A 17182-nucleotide genomic window follows, 5' to 3' on the forward strand; every position below is an offset into this window, starting at 1 on the left:
TGGATTAAGCAGGATAGTGTGTTTGTTTTGGTAGCATGTCTCATTTTGTTCAGCACACTCTTCTGCTGAATATAGAAGTGTATAGAAACTATATAGACATGAAAATGGACCAGAAATATACCATTTATTCTTATTAGGAATTTCAAATATGCTTCCGGATGTGTTGTTCCATAGTAAAAGAAGCTTCTGACTTTCAACATCAACAGCTTTTGAGCTGTTATAGAAGGTGTTTGCAAATTAACTTTTTCAATTATAGTGTCTGTAGCAATTTCTGAAAGCCTCTGATAAGGGTCCTTTGACAGATCTAAGAAGAGAGTTAATAAGTTCTGTAAGGTTATTTGCTCTGCAGAATTTCTTAAGCAATGCAGCTGTAAATTCAAAAATTATTTAAATAAGTAGCTTGCTAGTCTGTATCTTAGGGAGTAGATTTTACCACATGACTCACAGTGGATTGAGTTTGTGATAATGTACTTGAGGCAGCATTTGTAACTGAGGTCTCCACACATTTACCATGAAGGGCAAAGTCCCCATACAATGTGAAATATGACTTTTTTACTCTATGCTGAAACAGAATCCATTATTGGCTTGTAAAATGCTTTAGATTTTGTAATTTTTTTAAGGCTGTGGCTTCCGATTGAAAGGAGTCTGAGATTTTAGTTTTAGGAAATACATGCAAATGCACATCTGCTGTTCAGTAAGAAAGTTGGAATTCATTTTGCTGTATATAACTGTGAAATAAACTAGGTTTCTTTTACTTTGGCTAAAGATCTATGTGATATGCACTCAGATTAACAAGGACAAACATTTATGTAAAAATACCATTTCAGGAGTTGCAATGTTCAGCATATGTGCTGAAATGAAGAGAAACAAAGGAATAGACTTTCAGGATAATTTTAATTTCTGTTCCTTTCAGTTCTGGAAAGTGTTCAAATGGAGATGCAAATATTCCCAAGTAGAACAGCTGAAGCAATTAACAACTGACAGATTTGGGAGAATTTAATATTTGCCAGATAATCTCTGTTGCTGATTAAAAATATAAGTGCAGAGATTGTTCATTTCAGTGTTCATTTTAATAAGACTATTTATTTTTATTTGATATTTAAACTTTTCCAGACTCTTGGGTATATGTCTTTCAGTTCTGGTTACTTGTAACTTTCCAGTGCCAATCCTCATAAATGATGGTTTGATGCTACATTCAAAATATGAATCACTGCACTTAAGACGTAGAAGACTCCCAGAGGAAAGTTTCACAGAGATTTTGATGTGGGGGGTTATGTCCCAAATTAGGTCCAAGCAAATGTGATTCATACTCTCACCATTCCCCTCTAGTCATTACATGCAAAGTTTATGAACTGTATTGTTCTCCCCAGGCAGTCATCATTTTGTGTGGTAAGATGAATAGCTAAACTACCATATGTATGCATGCTATTCTAGAAGAAAATGGCAGACTTTAGTAGGAAGATGACTGTAAATTAATTTCACATTACACTGTTTTCTCCTTAAGAAATCCATGCCTAAGTTTCTCCTTTGCTGTTTCCTTAATTTCTGATTTCTCTCCTTTTTCAGAGCTGCAGAAAAGTTGTTGACCCAGGTTCAGAAAGAGTATCTCAAACCCCAGCAGGAACTTGCTGAGCTAAAAACAGATGCAAGTCAATTCTTATCAAAGCAGAACAGCAGACTGCAGGATGCCCAGGACCTGGTGAATGAGGCACTCTCTGACATCAGTGAGACCCATCGCTTGTTTCCTCTCATCTCCAGCAACCTGGCAGAATTAAATGTAAGACTGGACAGCTAGTGTTGCTGCATAAGTGGTGTCAAATATGTGCTTGTGTTTTAAAACTGATATTTTGCATTTTTAAACATATTAAAATGTTTTAAAATATATGATACCTTAAAAATTTTAGGAAAAACTGACCCCTGTTTGAAAACTACAATGTTATGTATTATATGAACTCATCAGTATAGCTGGCTTATCAGCCTACTATAAAACACTTGATTTATGCTGTAGGACAAAAAGCTAAAAATAAAGGAAGGTGAAGAAGTCTCAACCATGCTCATTAAAGAAGGGAAGGTGCTACTGAATGCTGCTGCCACTCTTGCCCAAGATGTAAAGAACTCTACATTTGTAAGTCCCCAGGTTTTAACATCCTCTTAGAGACTCTCAAGTTTGTTTTGCTAGTGAAACAAAAAAAAAAAAAGAAGGGAAACATTTTGTTTTGCAGAATGCAGAAGTCCACCAGGATGGGTTGGTCCTGTGGAGCACCAAACTGCAACATCACGTGGATGAGCTGGTGATGCAGATGTCTGTGAGAGGAGTGCTTGACTTGGTGTACAGAGCTGAGGAACATGCCACCCAGTTCCAAAGACTTGCACATGCACTAGAGAGGTGATAAACCCAAGAATTACAAAATTATGAGATTTACATTAGTGTCAGACTTGATACAAATAGGTAGAAGCCTAACTCACTAAACAAATTCCCTGCTCGTGTTTTGAAATCAGAAAATTTTTCTTGGAGTAACATTATGCAATTCTTGACTTCACCACAGCCAGGTAAATTCAATAAAGCAAAATTTAATATAAATTGGATTTCAGATGTTTATAATTTCCTCCTAGATACTGTATCTGTACTTAGTTTTTGAGTTTCAGATAGGGGCTTGTTTCTGTTCTGTTTAGGTGATACGATTTGTTTGTTCTAAAGGTCTTTATAAATTGAAAAAATTAACACAAAGGAAACAAAATAGGAGAAAAAAAAAAGAGAAGAGATGGAATGGATCAAAACAGAACAGCAACTAACAAAGCAGAAAAAAGCCCTGTAATTGGAAACCTTGTAACTGGTTCTTTGAGGTCAAAATAATGAATTGAAAGCCCCTTATGCAACATTGGGCAAGGTGTGCTCATTTCTTTCAGAGTGCTTCATGTATTCTGGAAAGATGTGCATGTTGTAATCGAAGGAATGGAATTCATTGTTTGACTGAAAACAGAATTGTTTGTTAATTGTCTGTGTAGTGACCTTTCTAGGGTGAGAAACCTGACTCTGAATGCAACTGCTGCTGTCGACACTCACTCCAGCGTTAAAAGTGTGATTGAAAGAACAGAGAGTTTGGCAGATGATGCATCTAGAGTTATGAATGGCCCCTTGGATTTAGTAAGTATCAAAATTAGTACTTTAATTTATGTCTTCCCCCTTCTTATTTAGGAATATTTGTTCTAATTATTTCTGCACTTGCTGAAAACTTGAGTCTTCTTGATGGAGGCATGTCCTTGATGGCAGTCTGTCCTACCAGCCAGTATGTACTGTATCCTGAATCCCTACACCAAGGCAGTAATGACGCCACATTTCAAGTTATATTTACATTGCTTTTCTCACTGCCACAGTACCATTTTCCCTTTGTTTTGTTTGCTTTTTAGTGTCTAATGCATGTTTAGCTGGCCTGGATTTGATTCTATGAGGATTTTTATCAGGCATTTGACATACATTCCCATAGAACTTAGATTCCCAGTCCTCTAGTGCTCCCTTCCACCTTTGTAATTATTCAACAATCTCCTTATTTAACCTACCCCTCTTCCATGTCTATCTGGGTATTACCAACCACAGCTACTTTGCTTAGTAGAGAACATTTGATAACAAATGTATCTACCTTCCCTCTGCCTTCAAAGACTATCAGAAACAATAGATTAGAAAGACCAGATCAGTTCCCAATCTGATTTTAACAGTTTCCTATAATTTTATTTCCTTTCCTCGCATCTCTTAGTCATGCATGTTATACCTGCAGAAGCAAATGTGTGGCAATGCATTTGCATGGCAGAGATCAAAATAGTGGACATTGTTCTGTGAGCTTGTATATTATTATATAACACTCTGTCTTATTAAAGCTTTCTATGGCATTAATCCTTCAAGGTGTTTTTCCAGGTTTTTTCAGTTGGAGAGAGGTAAAAATGCTTCTAAGACTGTGATTTTGAAATATCATACTTTAAACTGCTCAGAGCTGGATATTTTGAGTTAGGCCTGGAATTAGAATTTCCAAAAGACAGCACTGAATCACTAGAAGTATTGAAACTAAAATGTTGTATGTTTTGTTCCATCTATAGTTGTATTTTTTTAATTATTAAGTCACAAAGACATTTAATGTCACATTCTCATAAAGGATATATATCCTTTATACATATATATATCACATTCTAATAAAGGATAACAACTTCTATTATTTTTAATGGATGCTTTATAAGCTAATGAATAGAATACTCATAAATAACAAGAATGTTCAATAACTTTATATAGGTGTTGGCAAATACTTCAATGTTTTCAGTTGCATTTCTGTTTTTCTTATGTGGCAACTTGATGTCTGTGTTTTTTAGCCAGATGAGTCTTTCAACCTTCTGGGAAAAGAAACTCTACTGCTTAGCTCCAAATTTCAGAATGAAGCTAAAAATCTGAAGAAAAAAAATGATGGTCAGTTCTATAGAATTCACATTTCTGCCTCTATTTTCTCTTTTATGCTGCTTTTTTGTGTAGTTAGCTTATGCTCATTAAAGAAATAACAAAGGTAGATATATATCTATAGCTATGTACATATTTTCATGCAATTAAGAATAATGTTTTTATGGATTCTCATAGGATTTTCATTTTTTGGGTAAGAATAAAATTTTTCCCCATAAATATTTTAATATTTGGCCTTTATTATGCTGCATTTACCTATAAGCAGTACTTGCAATGGCTGTTTTTCCAAATTTTATTAATTAAATCATTAAATATTGTGTACTAGACAAAGAAAAAGCATAATTTTGAAAATTCCACTCATTTTTATGTAATAAGTCATGAATGACACAGGTATGCGAGATTTATGTTTAAATCCTAGTCCCTTTTACTTTTTTCCTGCTGGACAGCTGAAATAAAGAAAACAAAACAAAACAAAACAAAAAAAAAAAAAAAAAAAAACCAAAAAAACAAAAAACCGCAGCTGAAGTTCTTTGTCTCCATAAATTCGAAAATACTTTTGGGTTTGTTATTACTCCAAAGATACCAGAAAAACATTGAAATCTACATCATGAAAATTCAAAGGCATTTTGAACACAGGCATTTTGTAGGAGCAGAAGCAAAACTCTAAGTTAAATTCTTGACAAAATTGTACAGGGAATGTTTCACAGAGATAAACTGTAACAGTAAAATGATGCTGTCTTGCAATTCCAGTGGTTTACAAATATGTATAAATCCTTATGTAATTCACATGGAGAGAATTAACTTTGAAAAAAATTCCTTCTATTTTACATATTTTAATTTCTAATGAGAGGATTGTGCAAATATCCCAAATACATAGAAAAAAGTCACGTCTTTGGCTTCTGTTAGATAACATGATACATGAAGAGCACTGTAAAAATTATTAGAATTCACACTCATGGAATTGTTTTAATTCATAACCTTTTCCTCACTCTGTTTGTAGTCCTTCAGTCTCATGGAATTGGCCAAAAAGGGTAGATTTGAACAGAACAGGAGCTTATCAATTTATACTGCATTCATTTTGCATTCCTGTTTGTAAAGTGCTCTTTCTATTGAAAAATAAAAGCTCCCTTGATGAGATAAATGAGTACTTTGGGTTTGTGTGGGTTGTATGGTAATTGTTTATGCATATGTTTTTTCTTTCAACAGGACTTCTATTTGGACTGAATGAGTTGAACAAAAAGGTAGAAAAGACTCAAGGAAGTGCTAATAAAATTGGCAACCAACTTAATGATTCTCTGTTGACACTCAGAGCATTGCCTAACAGTAAGTGAAATTTATATTGACATTCTCCTTATTACAGAACTCTCTAGTACAATTGTAATAAAACCCTGTTCATTATCTGATTGCAGAGACCTAGCAATAAACTATACTGGAGACTTCATTTAGCCTTCTAAATATTTTACATTCTTTTCAGTAAACCCATTAAACATAATTAGATTATAATATAAGGTCTGTAGTCTGATTCACATTTCACATTGCTGTAAATCAGTATGGGCTCTGATAGAAATATAATTGCACTGATATGAAAGGAGAGCAAAGTTATATTTAATCCCACATGCAGAGAAATTTACGTATGGAACTCTGAGATTTCACTTTCTTTTCTGGCTTGTTTCAAAGTTGTTTATGGTAATCTGTGAATTTCACAGTTTGCTTGTAAATGTTTTCCTGTTGTAAATGCTGACTTCATTTAATTGATTCAAATCTATTTTCTATACTTTTCTAAAATGAAAGAATTCCTCTTTTCTCAGTCATTATTTTGAATAAAGGCAAGACCTGGAGTTCATGGAAACTAATAAAGAAAATTATTTTGAAGTTGTGAATAAGAGGGTCTGAAATACTATACCAATCTTAATAATGTGTTTTAAGTTAGAAAACCACTGATAATAACCTCTTACTAGGGTTGTTTGATTCTACTGTGAATCTGGATTAGAATGCCAAGTTCAAAGTCTAAAATACCCTTTTTGCAATTCAGAGACCTAATTCATGCTAAAGGGTAGTGGTAGTGGTGATGTTACATTGGATATGAACTGCAGGATGCTATATAATATAAAGCTACACATTGAAAATTAAGTAATTAAAAATCACAGGAGTGTTCTCCTTAACTCACAGATTTCAGCTTTGCTGTCACATTTCTTGAGGTTTTCTCTTTTTTTTTCCCTTTGGTCAGAGCTTCATGGTAGCATTGCTCTCTATGTAGAGTGGTGAAGAAACATCCTTGGAGGTCTGACTCAGGCCTTTTTTGCAGCTGCAGCATCTTCCCACTGTTGTTGGTGGAGGGTGTAAGGGGCAGGCTGAGAGTGGGAGTGGTGCACTCAGTGTACAGGAACTGGTGATGGTAGCCAGAAACAGAGGGTGAACTAGACCTTCTGCCTCACCAGCTTTGCAAAGGATTCAAAACTGAAGTCTCAGACGAGTGTCTCTGGGTGCCAACACTCATTTAGGGAACTTAAACACTAGGAGCATTCATAAAAACTTCCTGATGGATTCATACAAACTTCCTGATGAAATAGGCAAAGTCAAGTTCCCCAGTGAAACAAAAATACAATTCTTACTATGACAGGAATGTAACTGACTGCATTCCTAGTATTTTGACTATGTTTGTAGCTGCTGTTACAAAGCCAGGCATTTGTTAGTTACAAGTATGTATGAAGGTTTTGAATGTGTTTTAACCTTGGAACTGTGTTTCAGATACCAGGAAATACATGCTTGAAGTGAAAGAGCTGGCTGTGTCTGCAAACACCAGTGCTGTGGTGGATTTAAGTCACTTTGGAGAGTTCAGTCAAAAGCTAATGAATACATCTTCTACATTGTCCCAAGTTAATGACTCTTTGAGGAAAACAAGTGAACTCATAACTGATTCATCAAAAGCTGGTAAGTTTGCTCTGTGGAAATGACACTGCTTGCAGAGGCAGTATTAATATTCGGTTTTAACAGGCATTAAATATGAGTCTGATGGACTGAGGGTTTATTTCCAATTCAGTAAAAATATGCTAACTTATTTAAAAAGTTTTCTAGAGGATTCACATGGGATGTATATCTGTTACTGATGTTAAAAGTTGCTGAAACCAAAATTATCACAAACTGTCTGCCTTGACTAAGTATTTTAGCAATGTACAGTGCATTTTGCTTTCACCCTGCCCCATCATTTCTTTTATGTTCTCACAGCATTCACAGCTGAAAAACAAGTTAAAGAAGTTGAAGCACAAGCTAGTCTTTTATTGGACAGACTCAAACCTTTGAAAATGCTAGAGGAGAACCTGAACAGAAACCTGTCTGAAATTAAAGAACTTATCAGCCAGGCCCGCAAGCAGGCAGCATCTGTAAGTTCCATAATCCCAGACTTAAATGAATTTTCACTTTTGGCAGGGAGGTTCTTTGAGATAAGGAGCCTAAAATTTACCTTCAAGGTACCTGGTTGTTGTTGTGGAATCTCAGTGAAGTCCAAAGATCACTGACTGATGCTAGAATCATACTGGCAGGGGTGTTGGTACATTTTAAGGTTTTAGCATCAAGGTTCTTATTGCATTTGTGAGTTTGTCAGAACAGCTAGCTAGTAATTTATCTGCTGTTTCCTCCTGATTCCTATAAAAAGAATGAAACATAGTTTGTCAGAGAGCAGTCATGAGAGATTTTGATGAGAAAGAAATAAGTTGGGGAATGATACTGCTACACTCTTCAGTATGAGATGTAAATTTTTGGGATTATTTGGAGATTGATATGGGCTGTCTCCATATAACATCAAGTACCATTACAAATTTTTGTCAAGTGTTGATTCTATCAATAGATTTGCCATCTATGGCCTGTCATGTCTATATGTTCTTTGCAAGAAGCAGCTGAGCATCCAGAGTACTTTATGACAGTATATGTGTTTTTAAATCTCTGCTTCTTCCTTAAAGAGAGCAAGAGTGAATCAACTATATTATGGATCTCATTAGACTGTGAGAGAAATATGAAAATTATTTTGCAATGAGTAATTTTTGGTATGCCTTTGACATAATTGTGGACATGTTATTGCAAGGTTTCAGGAGGTTTTTTTTTAAAAAGAACAGAAGGCACACAGTTCTTCCTGTAAATCTTCTTAATTATATGGTTATTGCTTCTCTGTCACAGTCTGCTGAAGTTTAATGAATCCATTGCAAAAAAAAAAAAGAGAATGGTATTTTCTGAGGTGTCATAAGCCACAGAGGTTCCTGGCAAGGTGAAAAGAAGTGTTAGCCAAGTCCCTTTTTCCAATTTGAGGGGATTTGTTTGGTTTGGGGGGCATGGGGGTTAGGGTTGTTTGGATGTTTTTGTTTTTTTGCTGGGGTGTTTTTTGTGTGGCTTTTCTTCTTTTTTTTTTTTTTTTTTTTTTTTTTTGGGTTTTGTTTGCTTTTTTTTTTTGTTTTTTGTTTTTTTTTTTTTTTTTTTGTTTTTTTTATTTTTGTTTGATCTTTTTTGTTTGATCTTTTTTGTTTGACCTTTTTTGTTTGTTGGTTTGTTTGTAATTTTTTACTACACAAGAGAAACTATGTATCTGTGTCCAGATGCATGCATACACACACGTGTGCTATATGTATTTAGTAGTTGCATATATATTCCATGAAGTTAAAGGAATTAAGGCTTTTTTCTTGCTAAAATGGATTTTCTGTCATACTACCAAGCTGTTGGAAATTTGGCTGCATTTAGCTTGGATCAATGCTTTATCAGTTTACTAAACAGTGGTCTTAGGGGTATGACAACAGAAATATGATTTATTTAATCTTTAAAAAGTTGAACTTGTCATATATTTACAAATGTATTTTTTACTGTTAATCTGAAATAATCTTAATTTGTTTAAAAAAAATATTTCCACATAGAGTAGAAATAGTTTATTTTAAAACATTTTGAATTTCTGTCTCTTTATTTTCTGATATGATATAGCTTTTTGCTGATTTATGATCTTCTGATCCAAGACTTACTGTTATTTTCTGAGGTATTTGAATAGGTTATTTACTGATGTAAACCTCCCAGCTGAGTGAGTGCATTAAGACAGATCTCATTCTTTTCTATTCTGAATCTCTTTATCAAGATACCTACAAGATTGCAAAAATCTACCCCAGGCAGCAATACTTAGATTGCATGGAAGGATCTCAGCAAAGGGTTGTCATTTGTTGGTCAGAAGCTTGGTATGTACTCCACAAATGATACTGTGTACACTGAGATTTGTTCACATGCTGTTTTCTTCTATTCCCCCCAGATTAAAGTTGCAGTATCAGCAGACAGAGATTGCATTCGTGCCTATCAGCCCCAGATTTCATCTACAAATTACAACACCTTAACACTCAATGTGAAAACTGCTGAACCAGATAACCTTCTTTTCTACTTGGGTAGCAATGGAAAGGTAAGTTTTTGGTGTACACTTACTGAGGGTGATGGTAGTCAAAAGTTTTAACGGACTTTGTAAAGTTTTAAAAGTTTTAATTAAGCTTTTTCTTACTAGATTTCAAACTAAGCAACCAAGTGGGGCCTCTTGCAGGCAGATGTGTTCACTAGGGGTGAAGATATTATTGTGCCTGAGATGATTCCAGACATTTTCAGAGATAGAGAATAAAAGTACCAGATTCCTTAGCCATTGCCTCTTAGCTCTAGGATGAAAGTCCCCGTTCCTTTTCCTGTGTTGTGCATTAACCACATGGAGTGTAACACCCTCCGTGATACTTTCACATGCTGGAGTGTATCAAACAATTTGCTTGATAACGCAGCTAAACATCTTGAAGCTGGCTCTCATGAGCATGGTGTATCCATTCACTTGAAAGGGAGTGTTACATTGCTGTCCTCTTCATTCCCTCTGTAATCCCAGTAAATGAACAGCTGCTAGTTCCTTGTGGCACACTATTGTGGGATAGTACTTTTCTACAGACTGGTAAATCATTCACATACACTCAGGATTGTATATTTCTAGACATCTATGTATCTGTACATCTCCTGTTTTTATATATATATAATATAAAGAAAACATATATTGCATATAACCTGAAGGACTTGTGTTTCAGTGTTTCATTTGAGGTGAGTGAAAAGCCTTTTTTCTAAAGGTCAACTCCTGTAATATGGGATCAATCTGGAAAAACTTTCTCCATGTTACTGGTGAAAATTCACATTTGATTCCAGTAATTAGAATAGGCTCTGATGCTTTTCAGACAGACTTCCTGGCAGTGGAGATGCGACGTGGTAAGGTGTCTCTTCTTTGGGATTTGGGCTCTGGATCAACAAGAGTGGAATACCCTGATTTTCAAATTGACAACAACAAATGGCACAGAATACATGCCACCAGGTAATTAAAATAAGAATGTCATAAGTGTAGTACATAAAGCACCCACTGAGTTTTTCAGTGATGAGATTTTTCTTGTCCTTAGAAAGAGAAGCCAATTGTATGTATGTGTTGATTAGGTCTGGTGATCTCTAAGACTGTTTATTAATATTTGTATTTGGCAGGTTTGGAAAAACAGGTACACTCAGCATAGAGGAAATGAACTCCAATGAGAAGCTTTCACCTAAATCTGGAACCTCTCCGGGGACAGCCAGCATATTGGATGTTAACAAGTCAACCCTGATGTTTATTGGAGGACTTGGAGGGCAAATCAAGGTTAAATTCTGAGTCAGGCTTCTGTTAATTGTTTTGAACATGTTTGAGAAATGTATTTGCATTAGGAGTAATTGCATTATTTGGTTACTTCATCAAGAAATGCCAGGTGCTCTGAGCATAAAGTAGAGATGCTGTAAGAGTCTTATAGTATCCTGAAGTTAATTTTCCCTGGAATTTTTTACATATTAAGTTTTTTTGTCTGTGTCTGCCTGCACCATGTATAGACATTATAAAATGAATTTGGATTTTGTTTGCTTCTTCCATGGTTTCTTTTAGTTTGCAATTGTTATTCATGCCATGAGGTGAGTAAGTAGGTCAAGGACATAGTTATTTTCTTTTTTGATGTGGTAATCTATTATTATTTGAATTATAATTGTTAATAGTTAAACTAAAACATGTTTTTTTCTTATTATGACTTATATTTACAAAGTTCAAGGAAAACAACCAAGCAAAAATTTTACTGCATAATTTTCAGAGTACTTAACATTAATTTGTATTCATGAAGTATTTCTTGTCTTATAGAAATCACCTGCTGTTAAGGTGACACATTTTAAAGGGTGCCTAGGAGAGGCATCCCTGAATGGCAAATCTGTTGGTCTTTGGAACTACATAGAAAGAGAGGGCAAGTGCAATGGCTGTTTTGGAAGGTATTTTGTCTCACTCTTTTCTCTTTTTTTTTGTTTTTTTTTTTTTTTTTTTTTTTTTTTTTTTTTTTTTTTGTTGTGTTTTTTTTTTGTTGTTGTTGTTGTTTTTTGTTTTGTTTTGATTTTTAACAGGTTGAGAGTAATTTACATTTGTAATGTTATATTTTTGTGTTAACAAAAAATAGAGAGCTCAGACAAATTGCAGTGTTTCACTGATCATTAACTTACAGTTCTGAGCACATTAATCTGAATGCGTCAGTAGTGTCAACTTATTTATATGGAATTTCAATTTTTGAATCACTTTCTCAGAGAAGTTTTATTATTGCTCTCTATTTTGTGAATGGTAAGTAGAGACTACCAGTGAATCAAAATACTTTGGAATTTTTGCTTTCCAGTAAGACAAATTTATTCTTTCCTAGGGTAAGAAACAGTGTAAAGCAGTCTTACAAAAAAAAATCGATAGCAAAACTGTAGCCACTGAGATTGTTACCTTTTGCATGCTGTACTATTTTTATGTTTAAGGAATAGAAAAGAAATATGCTTGTTTGTATTCCCTTTGCAGAATATTTCATGCAGAAACAGCAGAGGGTGCTGTTTGATTGTATGAGATATTTTTTACAAGTGCTGCAGGGAAAGGTGCTAATAGATCATGTATTGTAAGAGCAATTATGCAAAGCATTTTGATAAATGGATGACATGTTTTAATTTAGAGGGTGTATGCTGTAACAATTCTTTTTTTCCCTTAGGAAATCACTGGGTTTGGCTTTTATTTTCATGCATAAGGGAATAACACTTGTCTTGTGTGCATCCTTTCCCATGGCTAAATCAGTGTTGTGAGGTTGTATAATGAAAGTGGCCATTGGCTGGAATCCTTCAGTTATTAATTACATCAAGCTTCAAGTGTTTTCCCACTTTATAAATTACTGCCTGGAGACTGCACTGACTCAGCAGTACCTGAAGGGAGTCATCCAGAACGATGGAGAGAGGCTATTTACAGGAGCATGGAGTGACAGGACAAGGAGGGATGGATTCCAGCTGAGAGAGAGTAGGTTTAGATTAGGTGTTTGAGGAAACTCTTTACAGAGAGGGTGGTGAGATGCTGGAACAGGTTACCCAGAGAAGCTGTGGATGCCTCATTCCTGGAAGTGTTCAAGGCCAAGTTGGATGGGCTCTGAGCAGCCTGGTCTCTGCTCATGGCAGGGAGGTTGATTGGGAGGGGTTTTAAGGTCCCTCCCACCCTAAACTATCCTATGATCTAACTTTTCTTATATTTTATATAAAAATTACTGGGAAAAAACAAATGTTCAGTTAACTTCTTTTTTACTGGTTTTCTACTTCTGTAGCCCACAGGATGAGGACACTTCATTCCATTTTGATGGCAGTGGATACTCAGTGGTGGAGAAGGCACTCCGCTCAACAGTGACCCAGATAATAATATTTTTCAGTACCTTTTCACCAAATGGGCTTCTTCTGTATCTTGCTTCAAATGGCACTGTAAGAAAATTGGTCTGATTCCTAAATTGTCATACACAGTGTTAGATCATTTGGTGGCTTACTGGTTTCTTTATTTTTCAGCTCACATATATTAGAACATATTACTACTTTTGTGTAGTTTGTCTCCTGTGATTGGCATGATAAGCCTAAAGAATAAAGACAAGAATCCAAAAGACAAGAATCCTAGAGGACAACTCATTAGAGCAAATGTTCACCTAAACTAAGGGCAAAATTAAACAATGGAAACAATTCTTCACAATTTATTTAAATTTTAGAATAAAAATTAATTATTTTAGACTAAAATTAATGATTATTTAACTAAAGGACAAAACAGGAAACAATAGGGGCAACAAGCTAGTTTTTTTCAGTTGGAGAAACCTTTTCAGAATATAAAAATGTTTTGGAACTGAGCTTGCAGAAGGACAATATAATAATGAAAAAGCATATTGAATTAAATCCATAAGATGGGAATTCAGTAAACTGAAACAAATTAAATAAAACCCCTGCAACAGCAATATAGCCCAGACCCATCAGCAGGGCTTCATTGTCATGTCATGCAGTTTACTGCATTCTTAGATAGTGGTTTTATATTCCTGAAGGAAGGAAAACTTTGTTTGGGTGCAGATTCTTTCAGAGACACTGCATTATTCATTTGTTTTATATACTCACTGCCTGAATACATTGCACAATGATATCTGGTTTAAGTTTAACAGTTCAGAGGGGGCACCTTTAATGCAATTCAGAAAGTCTTTTTTAATATTTGAAGAACGGCTTTGCTTCTTGCAGAAAAAGCATTATAGTGTTTGATTGTTATGCTAATTATCAAATCAAATTACTTTTAACTTCATCCAAAATCAGGAAAATATGACTTTATTTACCTCTTCCTCTGCTGAGTAATCAAACCTCATAATGCATTTAAGTAAGAATAATAAGACAAAACAAAAATACATCCTTCAGAGGTACTTGTAACTTAATTTTCTTAAATATAGTGAAGATAAGCATCTTGGGTCTAACAAATAGTCCAGGAGCAAGAGTTGCTAAGTCTTTTCCACACAGTTGGCCAAACCTTCCAGGGATGCATTCTTCGGAATGATTTTATTTCCAGGAATGTAACCTGTTAGTTTGTAATCTGTTTTTGTTTTGGGTTTTTTTTTTCCTTCCTCTCAGAGAGACTTCTTGTCCCTTGAGCTTGTTGATGGCAAAGTGAGGGTGACTGTCGATCTTGGTTCAGGACCTCTTGCTCTTACAACGGAAAATCGTTACAACAATGGAACGTGGTACAAAATCTCATTCAATCGGAACAAGAAGCAAGGTAGGCTACAGATTGAAAAATCTGGGTGTCTGCACATTTACAGATACAAATATCTAAGACAGCTTCAGGGAGCATCACTACAACCAAATTTGATCACTTCCAATGCAGTCTTTAGCAGCCACATCTATGTTATTTTAAAGGAGTATAGTGTAAATCTTGTGCTTGGTTTAGCACATCTCATAAAGAGCAGGTCGTGTAGAAACACAAAAGTACACAAAAGCATACCAATAGTCTTTAAAGACAGACTTTTGTCTGAGTCTGTAGGTGAGGGATCACTTTTTCTCTTCTGCATTTTAATATTGCTTAGTACAACTGTTATGTGGGGGCCTGTGTTCAGCAATGACACATATGTGCTAATAGTTAAAACATATTTTCAAATTTATCTATTTTCCTGTAGACTTCTCCAGATTTGGTTTTGGCAGAGAGGAATGAATGAGATTAACAGAATAGCTGGAAGTACAATAAATTGCTCATTGTAAAAATAAGAAGATTGTCCATACATATCCAAGTCAATGAATACATTTTCCTTTATTACGGACAAGATTGCCAGAAGGAAAGAATGTGTATTCATGTTCTTCTCCAGATCTTTACTCTCATTTCTTTGCAGGAATTTTGGCAGTCATGGATGCATATAACCTTAATTATAAAGAAACCAAGCAAGGAGAATCTCCTGGGGTTGCCTCAGACCTGAATCGCTCTGATAAGGACCCAATCTTCATTGGTGGGCTGCCAAGGTCAAGAGCTTTGAGGTAAAGTGCCTTAATTTTGCACCTTTACTAAGACTCTTGTAAGGTGAGGGAAGAACTTTTACACACTCTTAACTCCTCTGAAATTAGAGAAAAAAGTGAATTTTGGAGTTTAGTTTATATACCACGTCTGTGCTTTGACTTCAAACTCTGATGTAGTGCTTTCCACTGGTAGGTCTGATGCTGCAGTTCAGATCAGAATTAATTTTGTTTTCTTCCTCCAAGGGTGATTTCCACCACAGCAGCTGCCACAGCAGCCCCCTCTGCTCTTTGGGGCAAGCATTCATCACTGCTGCCTGCAATGATGCTCCTTTGATCTCTACCTGTGCTAGCCTTGCATTTTCCAGATGGCATTTATGGGCAAAACTGTGCTTAAGGATAGAAGTTGAGCTGCAGAATTCCTGTAATTCAGTAACTTGGAATAGAGGAAAAACATCTGAACAGATCAACAGAAAACATTGCAAATACATATTTTATAGCATGTCTCTAGTTTATGGGTGTTTTTTGTCTGTACTGAACTTGCAAAGTCACATTTCTTCCACTGGCTTCACTGTGGAAGGATAAATATGGCAAGAGAAAATCTAATTAAACTTTCTCTATGCTCTTGACAGTAAGGTAAATTCTAGTACATTATTGGTCTCTGCACAGTCATTACAGACTGCAGACTTGTTAATCTTAGCTGGCATACCAGCCTGTAAGGGATTATGGCAGGATAACCTTAGATTTCTCAGCCTTAAACCAGGAACCAAATTAGGCATCTTCCAGACTTGAAAACTGAAAAATAAGTGCTGCATAATAGACAGCTGCTGTTACCCTTTTGCACAATCCATTTTCTTTCAACTGAAGATTCACCTTAAAGTTTTGGGAAATGACCTGACCTGGCAACACAGCATTACACACTTGCATGCTTTAATTTGGACACAACATTATCTTGACTCTTTTTAAGACCAGATTTAATATCTCAGAGTAAAACTTAGAGTACATCTCTTTTCACTTACAGCAGACCAACTGCATTCTTTGAAACAGGTCTCTTTCTTTTCTTATTGAAAAGAAACCAATCTTTTCTCCTAGGAGATTCCAAGTACTACTCCTTGGAAAGACAGCCTTGTTTTGTGTTTCAGGAAAGGTCTTAATAGTAGAATGTATGTTGGATGCATCAAGAATCTTGAAATATCTCGTTCCACCTTTGACTTGCTTAGAAATTCATATGGAGTAAGAAAAGGCTGTGTATTGGAGGTAGGATACTTTTAAGTTTTGTGATTTGATCTTTATTTTAATGGAATAGTGGTGTTTACTGTGAGTTGAAACAGATTTATCTTTAAAAATTCTAAGATAATCTAATCTATATTTGATTTTTTTTCTTCCCTGACACTATGTAAGGATAAATTCAGTAATTATTTCTGTTCTTTAAAAAATAGCCTATTCACAGTGTAAGCATCATGAACAATGGATATATTGAGTTGGTACCTAAGTCTTTAAGCCCAGAGTCAGAACTGATGGCAACTTTTGCTACAAAGAACAGCAGTGGCATCATCCTTGCTGGACTCAGTAGGGGACTGGAAAAGCGACGACGAAGACAAGCACATTTGGCAAGTACTGAAAACAAAGAACTTTTGGGAATTATTTTTGCCCTTTTTACTTTGTAAAATCAAGTCAGGTTGCTATATATATTGTGTGTCTGATGGATAGTTGGAGCCTCTAGAATCCAAAGAGAAAATCTTATTATTTCCTGCTCTAAGAGAAGGAGTAGTGTGTGCATTAAAAAACCCAAACCTCTTGCACTTTACCTAGAAGCATTTTGACTGGAGAAACATCCAACTTTTGTTTTTGCTGTTAGAAGGCTTTGCATTCTGAGAGGTACCAATACAATTTCTACTAGTCTTTGAG

At 35.3% G+C, this 17182-nt stretch overlaps 1 protein-coding gene across 1 annotated transcript in view; it reads left to right on the top strand.

Annotated features, from left to right (window-relative positions):
- Positions 1-17182, top strand: part of LAMA1 (laminin subunit alpha 1) — a 96542-nt gene that overhangs the window by 68926 nt on the left and 10434 nt on the right. Inside the window, exons 37-53 of the mRNA XM_079299683.1 lie at positions 1567-1777; positions 2009-2125; positions 2223-2386; positions 3007-3145; positions 4357-4450; positions 5645-5761; positions 7187-7369; positions 7664-7818; positions 9714-9857; positions 10654-10787; positions 10949-11099; positions 11622-11746; positions 13087-13237; positions 14405-14549; positions 15157-15298; positions 16417-16531; positions 16714-16884. Coding sequence (XP_079155809.1) covers positions 1567-1777; positions 2009-2125; positions 2223-2386; positions 3007-3145; positions 4357-4450; positions 5645-5761; positions 7187-7369; positions 7664-7818; positions 9714-9857; positions 10654-10787; positions 10949-11099; positions 11622-11746; positions 13087-13237; positions 14405-14549; positions 15157-15298; positions 16417-16531; positions 16714-16884 — 2458 coding nt within the window. The remainder of the gene's footprint in view (positions 1-1566; positions 1778-2008; positions 2126-2222; positions 2387-3006; positions 3146-4356; positions 4451-5644; positions 5762-7186; positions 7370-7663; positions 7819-9713; positions 9858-10653; positions 10788-10948; positions 11100-11621; positions 11747-13086; positions 13238-14404; positions 14550-15156; positions 15299-16416; positions 16532-16713; positions 16885-17182) is intronic.

The sequence above is a fragment of the Erithacus rubecula genome (assembly GCF_903797595.1).
Source record: "Erithacus rubecula genome assembly, chromosome: 3".
NCBI lineage: Eukaryota > Metazoa > Chordata > Aves > Passeriformes > Muscicapidae > Erithacus > Erithacus rubecula.